The sequence below is a fragment of the Populus nigra genome, chromosome 2 (genome assembly GCF_951802175.1).
Source record: "Populus nigra chromosome 2, ddPopNigr1.1, whole genome shotgun sequence".
NCBI lineage: Eukaryota > Viridiplantae > Streptophyta > Magnoliopsida > Malpighiales > Salicaceae > Populus > Populus nigra.
Genome location: NC_084853.1, coordinates 44,905,429 through 44,919,410, shown reverse-complemented (window position 1 = coordinate 44,919,410; position 13,982 = coordinate 44,905,429). Strand labels below are relative to the sequence as shown.

Here is a 13,982-nt window from a genome sequence, read left to right as displayed (position 1 = left end):
TTAAAAAGAACCTAGTTACTTGCCTTCTTCCGTGTACAACAGAACAGGGAAGTATGACTGACTTGGGTTGAAATTTTCAAGTCATGTTACACAGTTGCTGAAATCAAGTGATTGTGCGACTTTCTGCCAGTCAATGCCACTATTTCTGGTGCATGATTATAACATGAATTTGATATTCAAAATTCTTTTTTAATGAACAAAATTGAGCAAATCGATAGTGATTCTTCTCCTTCAAAAACCAAATTATAATTCTACATCACTCTGCAATCTGTATTTACTTTAAAAGTAAACCCAAGGTGCCAAGAAATCACGATATATTTTACACATCAGAATGTACAAACAAGAAATACTCTACTCGGTACCCATCATGGCAGGCAAAATCGCAAGAGCAAAATTAATCTACAACATAATTCTAGCAATCTGATTGTATCCTTTCTCTTCTTGTTGCCTTGATTTGATTTCTTCTGCACATCTCAAAGTCTTCTCTATATGGTATCCACCTCCAATGCTTACTTCCCTTTCTAAATGACAGCAATAGCTCTCAAAAACACTTACATTCACATGCAATTTGAAACCCATCAAGAACAAGAATTCAAGCTCCAGCTTGTTCATTACATTCGCTGTCAATCCCCCAACTCTTGCAAAATAAGAATTCCTGTAATTCCTGTTCAATAATAGATTCGTTTATATTAGAACACTAAATCCAAGAAGGACCTCAATGTTTGGAAAGTTGTTTGCTTACAATCCGAATCATTTCCAAAAATCATCACAAAAACAGGAAAGAAGTTTCAGAAAACAAGGAGGAGAAAAGGATAGAGATCTCACATGTCCTCAACGTATTTAGAAGCCACCATGATAGTAGTAATAAGAAGCCTATGTACATTTCTTGTGTTGATTCTAAACTCTGGATTAGCCTGACAAAACCGATCAATGTAAACATAGGCAACAACATAAACTGAAGGTCCTGCACGAGTGTATCGAAAAATTCTCTCAAGATACGATTGAATTGTCAAGTCTGGTGTCTTGTGGCAATCAAAGACTCGAGTTCTGGTATCTTTAGATAGAGCCCAAGTGCAGTTCTTGACAATTCTTTCATTCCTTGCCATGGTTCTCTCAATAAGAGAAGCAAGAACAGCAATGACTAGTGGGGTGTTTGAGTCATTTTGGTAGGAATAGGAATACAGATCAGATCGGAGTTTTCTTGGGGAAATTGCAAGAGAAGATGTAGCCATTAGAGACTCTGGCTAGCCTTCAAAAGGCAGAGAAATAAAAACGATGGAAGTTCTGACTTCTTGTTGTGGAAAATGAAGGGTCTTGAAAGGGATTTTATACCAGAAAGACAGATTTAAAGTTCGGTACTGTCGGCTTGTGAGAGAGAGACGGTGAGGGAGAAAAGGTATCGGTCTCGTGAGGATGCACTGCGGTCGAAAAGTATTTTTTAAAAAATTTATAAATGTTTTATTTTTTATTTTAAATTAATATATTTTTAAATTATTTTGATTTATTAATATCAAAAATAATTTTTAAAAAATAAAAAAATATTATTTTAATATATTTTAAAATAAAAAATACTCTAAAAAATAATCTCCGCCACAATTTTAATAGCAATTTAAAAAGACAGGGTTGGAGTAAGTGCCCTTGCAAAAAAAAAAAAAAAAACCTCCTTTTAACTTTCTTATTTTTTTCCTTTCCTTGCTAAAAAATAAGTTGTTGCTGGCTCCGTAAGTTAAATTGGAAAGTCCAAACAACAGGAAAGCAAGATGATTATAAAAAGATTCAATTAATTTGTCGCTTTTTCTTTTTATTCTAACAAAAAAAAACTTATATTTTCTTATGAATAATAATTTTTTCACCACAATCATGTGTTAAATTAGAAAATCTCACTAGCATAGCAAAACTCGTATAACAAGGGCTTGACAGAGGCTATTATGGAATGCGGTTTTTCTAAAATTAAATTTTTTTATTTAAAATTAATTTTTTATATATATTTTTAGATTATTTTAATGTGTTAATATTAAATATAATTTTAAAAAACAAAAAAAATTATTTTAATATATTTTTAAATAAAATATACTGTAAATTAAAAGAGTATAGATGCAAGAGGTACGACAATGAAAAAAGAAAAGGAGAAATGACATGGAGTTTGGGCCATTTGGAAGGAAAGAGAGTATCATAATCATCTATTAAAAGATTTTACTGCCTCCTATTTATAAAGCAAAAGTACAGACAAAAATGATGGTGTATTATTACTTGCAAATTTGTCCATCTGTTGACCTCACCGACAGCGGGCTTGGAATAGTAAGGGATCTAGTCATCGTCGCGTAACGGGCTGCATTAAATTGTTTCTTGAAAGTTAAAAAAAAATATTCACGAATTTGTTAGTGTTCTTTTAGTTTTTTTTTTAATATATATGTAATTGATTTGAAAAATAATTATTGTGAATTATAATATTGTCATACGTTTCTTTTTGCCACTCAAGTTTTTATTTTTAATTTTATCCTTTTAAATTAGATTAATTTAAAAATTTTAATGATTTACTTCAAATGGCTTTGGCTTCGCATGGCTCTAACAATATTGAAAAAAAACGACACTAAATTAATGCTTGATTTGATAAATATATATATATTATATTAATTTAAAACAATTAAATCTGATAATTTAAAATAAATGCTCATAAATTGATGTGAGTAAAAATTGAAAAAAATGATGAACACATATGTCAACATTTAAGAGAGTCCGCCCCCCATCAGAGATGCGCACAGTGACCATACCTTTCTCCACTGGCAGCGTGTGTCACTAGGAAGCCATTGGTTTGTCTTCACTCTTCAGTGAGTTATTCTTCCTTTCTTTTTAATCTCTTATTTTTCGGTTTGTGTTTTGTTCTATTCAAAAAAACAAAGTGAGGATTCAATTTGTTTTAACGTAAAATTTGATTCTAATTATTTTAGTTAATATGTTCCAGCAACAATTAATTTTTTAATTTTTTTCTATAAAGATACCCTTGTATCATATGTAGCAGGTGTCTTTTAGGCACTCCCCTAGCAGATATTCAAAGGGATTGGAGTGCCCTTTTATATAGATTTTATGTTTATATTCGTATCAAGAATTTTAGGTAGATATTGGTAAGAGTGCAGTAACTAAACTGGTAGATGTTACACAGGACTACTTGGACAACCGGAGTTTGCCATCTTGCCCGGAGCATGAACAGCAGTATTTGTGAAGCTATTTTCCTCCAGAGACTGTCCAAGGTTCCGAATACATATTTGTCATTTTATTTTTTTTATTTTTTTTACTGATGGATTCATCTATCTATATTGTGTTGATTGGCATTTGAAAATCATAGTTTTTTTTTTTAGGTAATCCAAGTCTCAGTTATGAATTTGAAAGATTAGTCATAGTTGGCTTAGTTTAATTTTTTTTTTAATTAAATTTTTTTATATAATTTCACCATTCAATATAAAATTGGTTGGAAATTAGACTTTGTAATTTTTTTGATTTATTTTTTATGAAAATATCATATTCTTATAATTTTGATTGCGTGTTTAATAGATTAACTTAACTCAGATTATTTTTCAAGTGCTTTATTTTAAAATTGAGGGTTCTAGACTGACATTATTTTTATTAATATATATATTTTATTTTATTGGATTAATAAAAATATATTTTTGATGTTATTTTATTAAATTCTATTTAACTTTTACTTTGTTATAAATGAGGTTATAAAAATATTTTCAAAATATTGTCACGTGCTTTTTGGTGGTGTACTTCATTATGATTTATATTTAAAACTTTGGTTTATTACTTGTGATTGTTTTTTTTATTATATAATTGAATAAAATAAGATTATCTTATATATTTTTAAATAAAATATTATTTTAAAAAATATCTTATACCACAGTTTCAAACATCTCATTAATATCTTCATTGTGGAAATATCCGACAAGAAGAGGAACAACTTTCCACATTGGCAAGGCAATTTTGTAGGATTGCTGTGAAATTGAGGGAATTTTCTATCATTTTGCATATTACTCATAGTTGCAGCCAATAAGGGATTTTCTTTTCTTGTCAGATTGAAAAAACATCTAATTTGAGCCTCGTCATTAAACCTCTCTGATTTTATTTTATTTTGCTTGATTTTATTTTTTCTACCAGATCTAGACATTTTTTTTACACTTAAACCCTAGAGTTTGGAATCTGGGTTTGGTCGAATTGCTCGTGTTATTAAAACTTAAGACGAGGTCAAACACGTTTCGTTTCAATGCAATGGTCAATTAAGCAAAGATATACAGAATGCTTTCCTACATGGCAGATTGGAGGAGGTAGTATACATGTCTCAACCGTAGGGCTTAATTTGTTCTCCCTCAATACTCTCATCATCTTTGCAGATTACATAAATTTTTGTATGGTCTCAAGCAGGCTCCACGGGCCTGGTTCTCTTGTCTGAGTAACAAATTACATGATTTTGGTTTTACTGATAGCAAAGCTGATAATTCACTATTTTTTAGGAGAAAGGATGGTGTTCTTACTGTCTTCTTATCTATGTTGACGATATCCTCGAAACCGGTTCTTCTGCCTCCGTCATACATCATTTTACTCGGGATTTGCCTTCAGAATTCGTTGTCAAAGACCTTGGCAATATCAGTTATTTTATGGGCATCGAGGTGTTACGGAGCAATGATGGTCGACTGTACAGAATTCGTTCTTTATACAATGAATATGGCTGTAGCAAAACCTTGCAGAAGTCCTATTCCCACCACTTGCAGATTGTCCGCGACTGATGGGGTTACCTATTCTGATCCATATATGTACAGACATGCTGGCAGCTTACAGAACTTGTCCTTCACAAGACCTGACCTTTCTTTCTCTGTTCACAAAGTCAGCAAGTTCATGCACAATCCTTTGGACACTCACTGGCAGGCTGTTGAGAGGATATTATGGTATCTAAAGCATACCATCTCAACTGGTTTGTATCTTCAGCCATCTTCATCATGCAATCTTCAAGCATTTTTCGATTCTGATTGGGCGACTTATCACGATGATCAATGATCAGTGGGTGCCTATTGTGCTTTCACGGGCAAAAACCTTATCTCTTGGCACTGTAAGCAATAATACACAGTTGCTAAAAGTACAGGAGCAGAGTATAAGTCACTTGTCGATACTGCCTCTGTTAAAACTATCCTTGTATCTGACGTTGTTATATAACAAAATACAAAATCCAACTCTGTTGTAATTCAATTTTGGATTTACTAAGATTTTTTGAAATGTTATTTTATTTCTATTATTATTTATAAAAATCCAAAAAAATTTAAAATTCAAAAAAAATTTCTCGAGTCAACCGCATCTTTCCATAAGAACCGAGTCCACCAGGTCAATACGGGTCAAACCATGTCGACCAGGATAAAAAATGAGTTTCGGGCCGTTTCGGGTCAAAACTGTCATTTTTAACTAAAACAGAGTCCAATGAGTTAATACGGGTCAAACCATGTCGACCAAGGTAAAAAATGAGTTTCAGGCCATTTTGGGTCAAACCTGTTATTTTTTATCAAAACCCGGTTTACCGGGTTGATACCCATCAAAAGTTTTTTTCCAGTGTTTCAACATAATTTTCGGTCATTAAAATGGATTTTTTAGCGGTTGAATCGGGTTTTTCTAATACTGAATTGAGTTTTTAATTTTACCTATATAAATATATATTATTATACATAATAAAAAAATAAAATAAAATAAAAAATTTGGTCAAACAGGCGTAACAAACAGTGATTAAAAAATAAGATTTGTGAAAATTTAAGATTTACATGTAACCTGTCATTGGCGCCAGTGATACGTCGTTATCGTTAGGGAGGGAAGAAAAAGAAAAAAAAATATATTTTACTATTTAAGTTTTTTTATTATTTCTTCACGAGAGTAGGATATTGATTTTTTTAAAAAAATATATAGAAAATACCAAATATATCATAATCGTTAGATCTAATACTGTTTAGATCTGAACCATTGATTTAATAGGATACAATAGGGCTTACCACACTAGATTAACACCGAAACACATCTCAGCCCTTGAAATAATCTAAGCTTTGATCCCGTTGCGCCACGTCACCGGGTATACCGAGATTTCGGTGCACCGCGTCACACCAGATCAAAACGCTGTTCATCCGGACCGTCCGATCAACCTGCAGATCAAGCCAATCACAGCCGCACGATCTTTTCATCAGAGATCCAACGGATCACAGGCTTCAGCTACACCGGTGTACCGTGCTAGCGTTCACACCGTAGCATAACCCAGAGCTTCTCTCTCCTCTCGCCGGCGACTCTCTCTTTCTCCCCCGATCTCCCATCTCCGGCTGTCTCAACCCTCCAAACCACCACCGAAAGGTCACCAACCTCCTAAAAAGCAAAACACCGGCCTTTTCCAGCGTTTTCTCCGCCCCATCTGGCCGGAAAAGGGCCGCGATTTTCGTCAGCCACCGAAGCTTCAAACCGACGATTCTCCCTCTTCAGCCATCGAAGGCCGTCGAGACCATCACCATCAGAATCCTCACCCTCATATCTACCAGAATCAACCATTTTTTGGTCGGAAATCTCGTCGCCGCCAACAGTAGCCGCGCGTGAGCCACATGCGCCGCCAGTGGCATTTTTGTAAATTTCGAAGAAATATGAGGGTATTTTAGTATTTTTCCTATACAGTGGCACTCGGGTAATTTTTTGGGGTTACTACTGGTATTTTTGATATTTTTTATATATATAAATGCTTGTAAATTTTCTTGCGTGTCTTAAAAAAATACAAAAAACAAAGTCGACACGTCTCTTTTTTAAAAAAGGATCGATGTCAAAAATGTAAATACTAAATATGGATTATGTCCATTATCTCTTTTGGTAACCCAGACGTAACTCTCTTTTTTAGGGTTGAAACGTCATATTTTAGACAAGTCTCCTAATTTTTAGGGACTGATGTCATTTTTAACGCGTCTTCTATTTTTAGGGACCGATGTTAACCATTTAAAAAGTAAACAAATTACCAATAAACCCAAAATATAATGGGTTATATCCATTATTTTTTTTGGTAACCCAGACGTAACTCTCCTTTTTAGGGATAAACGTTAATATTTTAGACGAGTCTCCTAATTTTTAGGGACTAATGTCATTTTTAACGTGTCTCCTATTTTTAGGGACCGACGTTAATCATACAAAATTTACAAATAAGCCCAAAATATAATCGCATTTGAATCAAATAAAAAACACACAAGGGTAACCTTTCTTTTGAAAGGATGTTTTAAGGGTGGTGTCTACCTTCCCTTAATCATAACTAACCCCGTATCCGAATCTCTGGGACCAGTGTCTAATTTGAAATTTCTAGTTCCCTCAAATTACTAGATGGCGACTCCAATAAAATCTTTATTTCCTCCAATTGAGAAAAAAATATTTTTGTTAAATAAACAAAAAAAGCAGGAGCCGTCACCCGACGTCGTGTATCGACAAACTCAATCATAATTCTTCTCTGCATCTATTTCCTGTTACACCTCTGTTCTTTATTGATCATTATATGGGCGGACACATTCATGCTAGTTGATTCCATCCTTTCATGCCACTTTGAGATCTTATATGCAACGAATAAATGGGTCAATTTATGCATCTGCAGATCCAATTCACACTTCCAATTACATGGAATGCTAGATTAAGTGAATCGTGTAATCACAGTTACACTACGCATCCGCCAGTCTACATTTTATTACGTACTATTAGTGCAGACGCCCAAGAATTGAGAGAGTTGAACTAGTGGTTTAGAGAGCTTGTTCTTCTTTCAGCAAGGGGCAGAATTCATAAAGGTGCAGGCGGAGCCACAGCCCCCTCCAAAGTTCAAAATAATTCCTGAGTTTTAATAGTTATTTCATGTAAGTTTTTATAACAACTTCAAGGTAATCTCCTGATAGGTTATAAATAATAAAATGTTAGTTTCGGAATAAATAGTTTATTTTCAATTGGATTCGCTAGGTATTTAGGGTATTGTTTGTTTTTAGGAGAGATATGAAAAAACTATTAAATTGATATTTTTTAATAATTTTAATATGTTAATATAAAAAATATAAAAAATAAATAAGTTTTTAAATAAAAAACATAATGTACCACAATATTAAACACAAACTTAATGTCTGTTTGTGAATATAGTAGATATTGTTTTTTAAAGTATTTTATGTTTGGAAATATATTAAAATAATATTTTTTTATTTTTTAAATTTATTTTTAATATTAACACATCGATTAAAAGATAAAAAAATAATTTAAAGCTAAAAAAAAATTAAAAGTAGATATATAGGTAGGCACTAGATGTAAAACAAAATAAAAAAACATATTATCAGGGTGAGTGTTTTGGCATTTTTTCCCCTCTAATCTTTTCCATTTTTCCTCGATTTGTTTCTCCAAAGAATCGACAAGTGCTTATTGTGGACAATAGAGAGATTTTAATTTCTTTGATAATGGACAGTGGAGAGTAGTCAAATATGTGCATTTAATTTAGAGGAAGGTACACCAAAAAAATATACCACCCAAATACAAATAGGCTGTCTGGCCCGCTACAAAATTTGATAGGCCCAATAGAAAAACAGTTTTAATTGAGAGGGCTGAATATCTATCTGGGCCAGCTTGTGTTTTGGGGCCCAGAATCATATCATCCACAGTCCACAAAATATCTTACCGTATCATAAAATATTTTCTTCTAGATTTACACAAGTGTCCATTTTTGTTTTTGCCTTTTCAATTTCAATCTTATTTCTTTTGTTTTTTTATTTAATTCTTAACCTTTTTATAAAAAATTTATTTGTTTTCAATTTAGTCATTCAATTATAATTTCTCATTTTTTTTATTTGGTCCTTATTCTTTTAATTTTTAATTTATTTGCTAAGCCTTTTTGTTAAAGTTTTATTAGCTTTTAATTTCATCTTTCAATCAAAGTTCTTTGTTTTTTTTTTCAATTTCAATCCTTATCCTTTTTTTTATTTCGTTCTTATTCTTTTAATAAAAGTTTTTTTTGTTTTCAATTACAATTTTTCATTTGTTTTTTTTTATTTTGATCCTTATTCTTTTAATTAAATTTTTCTTTGAGATTCTTTTGTGTAATTGATTTTTTTTCATGGTTTTGTTTTAACATTTGATTTGTCAGGGATTCAAAAATTTTTTTTTTCATTTGTAATACTTTCAATGAAATGATTTAGGTCACCAGTTTGAAAAGTTAATGTCATTAGTCACATTTTTTTTGCTCATTTTCTTTTACAATCTTATCCTTTCACAATTTTGTTTTGCATATTTCTTTTGTGATAATCTTTGATTCTTTTTCTATGGATTTATCCTAATCTAATGACTTAGATAACGGGTTTTGCATGTTTTTTTGGATAAATATTTTTTTAAAAAAATTGTTTTATTTATGTTTGATTTTTGAAGATATTATTCTAATTCATCTATAATTTTTTTTGTTTTGTATAAATAAAATTTATTTTTCAAAACAAGAAATATTCATTTAAAAATAATATTTTTTATATATTCGACCTTCCATAATATTTTTGTAGGGTGTGGATTTATTCAATCAGTTTCATTTGTGTTTTTATTTCAATTATCTTTTATTGATTTAAATTTTTAGGTTAAGAAAATACAATCGAGTAAATATTTCATTTTACATTATTGAATATCTTGATCTATATTTATTTATAATTTTTTAAATTTCTCTTGTTGTTATTGTTAATAATTTTTTATTATTTATTTATGTAGATGATTGTGAATTTATTTAATTAGATATTTTCATAGATTTTTCAATTTATATTTTAAATTTTTTTATATAAAAAACACTGTATATCTGATTTTTTTTAAAAAAATTCACAATACACGGTGAAACACAGTTAAATAACTATTTTATTTGCATTTACCGTGAATTGATGCCTCACCAAGAACAACTGTAGCTCGAGGCTTGTAGTTGAGTTGATGATTTGACACGATACCAACCACTAGATGTATGTTAAAATTGCTTTGGAGGTATGATCTGATATTTAAGAGAGGGCAATAGCTTCTCAAGTGTCAAGACTCCATCATGCCCCCCTCGGTAAGTTGATCAGGGACTCACTTCCCCAGTCGGTTTTTATATATATATATATATATATATATATATATATATATATATATATATATATATATATATATATATATATATATATATATATATATATATATATATATATATACAAAGTTGATGTTGTTTAACGTGAATAATTTAGCTGGTAAATCCACAATTAATAATATAATTAACTTGATTAAAATTTGATTTTACTTTTTTTTTTTTATAAAAAATTCTTCAAAACAACTTTAAAATCATTCAAAACAGTGACCGTTTAATTAATCCTCCAAGAAATCTTATCTTCATCACCATTCAAAACAGAGACCGTTTATATACTTCTAGCGTCTGATTAAATTAAAAAAACCACGTCTAATATATATTCCTTGTGACATGAGAGACATGTAGTTTCAGCACTTCAAATATAGTCATTTATGGTAACCTGCAGTTACTTGACCATAAAATCAAAAAAAAAAAAAAAAGCATTTTAAAATAAGGTATGCTACATCCATCCGCTGGTTTGAGAAAATTCAAAATCTTGGAGGTAAACTGCTCATATAGAGTATTATCTTGAAAAGATGGAATGATTATGGGTGAATTTCAATAGCATCGAGTTTCAGGGGTGTTTGTTTTACCTAAAATATCTTATTTCTTATAAAATGTTTTATAGAAATATTGATTCACGTAAAATATATAACACCTCGCCACCATGACCTCCAGTGCCAGCACCACTTTCGCTGCTGTCACCACCACTCTACTATCAACACCATTCTATTATTATCACCTTGCCACCACAACCTCCCCCAGCACTATCACTTCCATGGTCGCGGTCCTGGCACCAACAGCACCCCTGAACATGGCTGTCTGGTAGCCGAGGGTGTTGAAGCTACAGCTAGACCCAACCACAACACCTCCAGCTTAATGTTCTGCTGCTGACTCAATGCAGCTATGAGCCCAGCATCTCCAATGGCATTTTAAATTGTTAAAATAGCTTTTTAAATATTATAAATATGATTTTTTTTACTATATAAAAAAACATTTTAAAAAGTTAATTGTATTATAGTTAGAGAAATAAGTATTTTATTTTTTTTCGAGGAATTTGATTTATTATTTTCACATGGTTGTATTTAATTAATTTTTTTTTATTGGATTCACTTTATTGGTTTCAACTTTTTTGAGGGAGATATAAAAATAATATTTTTAGAAAAGAAAAAATATTTTGACATTTTATTTATCACTCTACTTTAAACATATAAAACAAACATTGAAAATCCAAAATAATTTTTGTATTTATTTATTTTGGACTTTCCACATTTATCACCCCTTGGAGGTGCTCATAGTGTAATATCTGGTTCACTTTTGGTCGTAGAAATTAGTAAGCTTTCAGCTCCTACTTTTACAATTCAAAGGCCCACCGAATTGTATACCGGTCTTCGATAGGCCCATCAAAAGTTTATCTCTAGGGAAATAAATAAATAACTCACATAAGAGAAGAAACTATTACATGAATTTGGGCAATTAGTACAAGCCATACATTATTATCACCACTATCATTTTTTTTTTAACACGGATGAAAAAAAAAAGACAACTAGCTATTAATTTTAAAGGGCTAAAAAAATAAATTTAATATTAAAGGACTAAAAACAAGTATTAATTGAAACACTATTATAATTATAATGAATAGTTCTTTGTGAGTAGTGATAAAATAAAACCCCTTTATGTTTTAGTTTTTTTGGTTAATTAAATTGATGGCCTTAACAACAACGCGGGTTGAATTAATTTTTTTTTAATATAAAAAATCTAGACATTACTATTATTTTTCTAGTAAAAAAAGTAAAACATGTGAAGATTAACTTGATATGACTTGATCAATTTGATGGATTCAAAAACAACTTACACAATCAGTAAAAACATAATTTGATTCATAAAGATTCAAAATAGCGCTCTCACGGTATGGTAAATGAGTATTATGAAAAATTATTAATACTTATTAGGCAGCTAGGATTTCTTGCGCGACTTAAGGTCTACTATAAATTAATACATACCATGCAACTTTATATGGATATAGTGAAAATCAAAAGCTCCTCGCTTCAATGGACATAGACACATTATCAAACCACGTTAAATTTTATGTTTTTTCTAAATTTTTTTCTATTATGATATTCATCAATAATTGTCATAGTTTTTTCACAATAAAAATAAATTTTTGTTGTATGAAATTCAAATCATCATTTGTTTTACTTGTCATTTTTATTTTGATCTTTTGATTTTTAATCCAACTCTACCTCCCAAAAAAATATATAATTTGGTGTAAATTTTGGTTCAGAAAGGCGTAATTACACAGAAAGAAAATTTGAAAATCAAATTAATTTTTTTAAAAAAATTAACTATTTCAATTCATAATAATTTAGGAGAAAATGCAGAATAAAATTTGCTGCAGTAAACACTCGACATGTTTTAGTGTATTGTTAAATATAATATAATATTAACCAGTGATGTCTATCTTTTTCGATCATGTGTGTGTGGAGATCATTTGACACGGTTCAAAATCTAGGCCAGTAAGTTTTTCTTTAAACTTTTTGTAGCAAGCGAGCCCTGTTATGATATAGCTAGTGATACAGATTATGTCACTTCCAATAAATATTTTTCTTCTGGTCACTGTTAGCCTGTTATGAATATTTTTCTTTTAATCCTACACCGTCTAAAGGGGCAGGAAAGAAAATTAAAAGATTTGTTTTTGAAACAGTTTGGGACTCGAGCTACTGTCATTTAGCTTATATCTGAAAACACTATTAAAAATTTAATAAATAAAAATAAAAATATCGATAGAATTTTTTAATTAGTATATTACAATGATCTTCATTAATAAAATTTTTTTTATCACAATTTGGTGTTGAAAATAAAAAATGGTGTGTTTACGATTTCGTTACCGCACGTACTAATGACTCCATTTTGTTTGTTTCGCACACAAAATGAAATGTATGATTTTTTTTATTACATCCATATATATATATATATTATTAGCTTTGTGTGTATGTGTTTATCTTGCAAGCTACAGTTTTTGGATGCGAGCCAAGCCCAATAAAGCTTTTTGTTAAAACGCATGCGCGGAGTGATGACCATTAAAATGGGATGCAACAGTTCATGGATAACCGAACTCAGCACTTTGTGGTATGTTATTTTTCAACCATTTTTATCGTAAGTTTTCATTTCATTGAATTTGATGAATTTATTTTTCTTTCCAGGATACATATAATAGTCGGTTGAAGGAGAGATACGAGGACAATCTTTCGATCCATTTAGATCTCGATCTGGATTTGTGGTTGGAGGCAGGATTGTCAGGTGGACCTGATAGAAATCGAGTGTACGAACTCTTGAACACTACAACTGGGAACTTACAGACGACCCCTAGTGTTTCAATCGTTGGATGCTCACAATCGATTTCAAGCACTTAAACTCCGGAGTTCACGATGATGTTAGACCAACGAGTAAAGGCTCGGACGAGTACCCATCTTAATGAAAAATTTGAACGACTCACTGATGATTATGAAGAACTTTGCCGATTGATATTGGAGATGAGATCACAAATGGATGGCACATGTGCACACCATAATTGGCGTCACGGTCCCGACTATGACTAACCTCCTTCTCTTTCAGCGTCACCTCTATTTTAGATTTATTGCGTTTGAATATATAAATGTTTAAATTTGTAATAAATATTTGATTTTTAATTTATTTTAATCATTTTTCTACTTGTTTTCAATATTTTTTTAAAAAATATTTTTAAAATATTATTGACGAAGTTATAGACTAAACATCTCCGTCGGTATATTGCATAGAGAGTTGAAAAGGAAGTACTGCATATATCATTGTTATTGTTAACTCACCAATG

The 13,982-nt window shown here is 30.8% G+C and overlaps 1 protein-coding gene across 1 annotated transcript; it reads right to left on the bottom strand.

Moving 5' to 3' along the window:
* Positions 1 to 202: 202 nt before the first annotated feature.
* LOC133682141 (cyclin-U2-2-like) lies at positions 203 to 1,310 on the bottom strand. The gene is made up of 2 exons (XM_062105405.1): positions 826 to 1,310; positions 203 to 664 (listed from the first exon to the last, which is right to left on the bottom strand). The coding sequence occupies exons 1-2, from the start codon at positions 1,230 to 1,232 to the stop codon at positions 400 to 402; spliced, it is 672 nt and encodes a 223-aa protein (XP_061961389.1). The 5' UTR covers positions 1,233 to 1,310; the 3' UTR covers positions 203 to 399.
* Between the last annotated feature and the right edge of the window lie 12,672 nt (positions 1,311 to 13,982).

Excerpts from the sequence above, each read along its gene's own strand:
- LOC133682141 (XM_062105405.1), bottom strand. The coding sequence starts at position 1,232 with ATGGCTACATCTTCTCTTGCAATTTCCCCAAGAAAACTCCGATCTGAT. Across the intron at positions 665-825 it reads TCTAAATACGTTGAGGACAT|GAATTACAGGAATTCTTATT; the intron begins GTGAGATCTCTA and ends ATTATTGAACAG.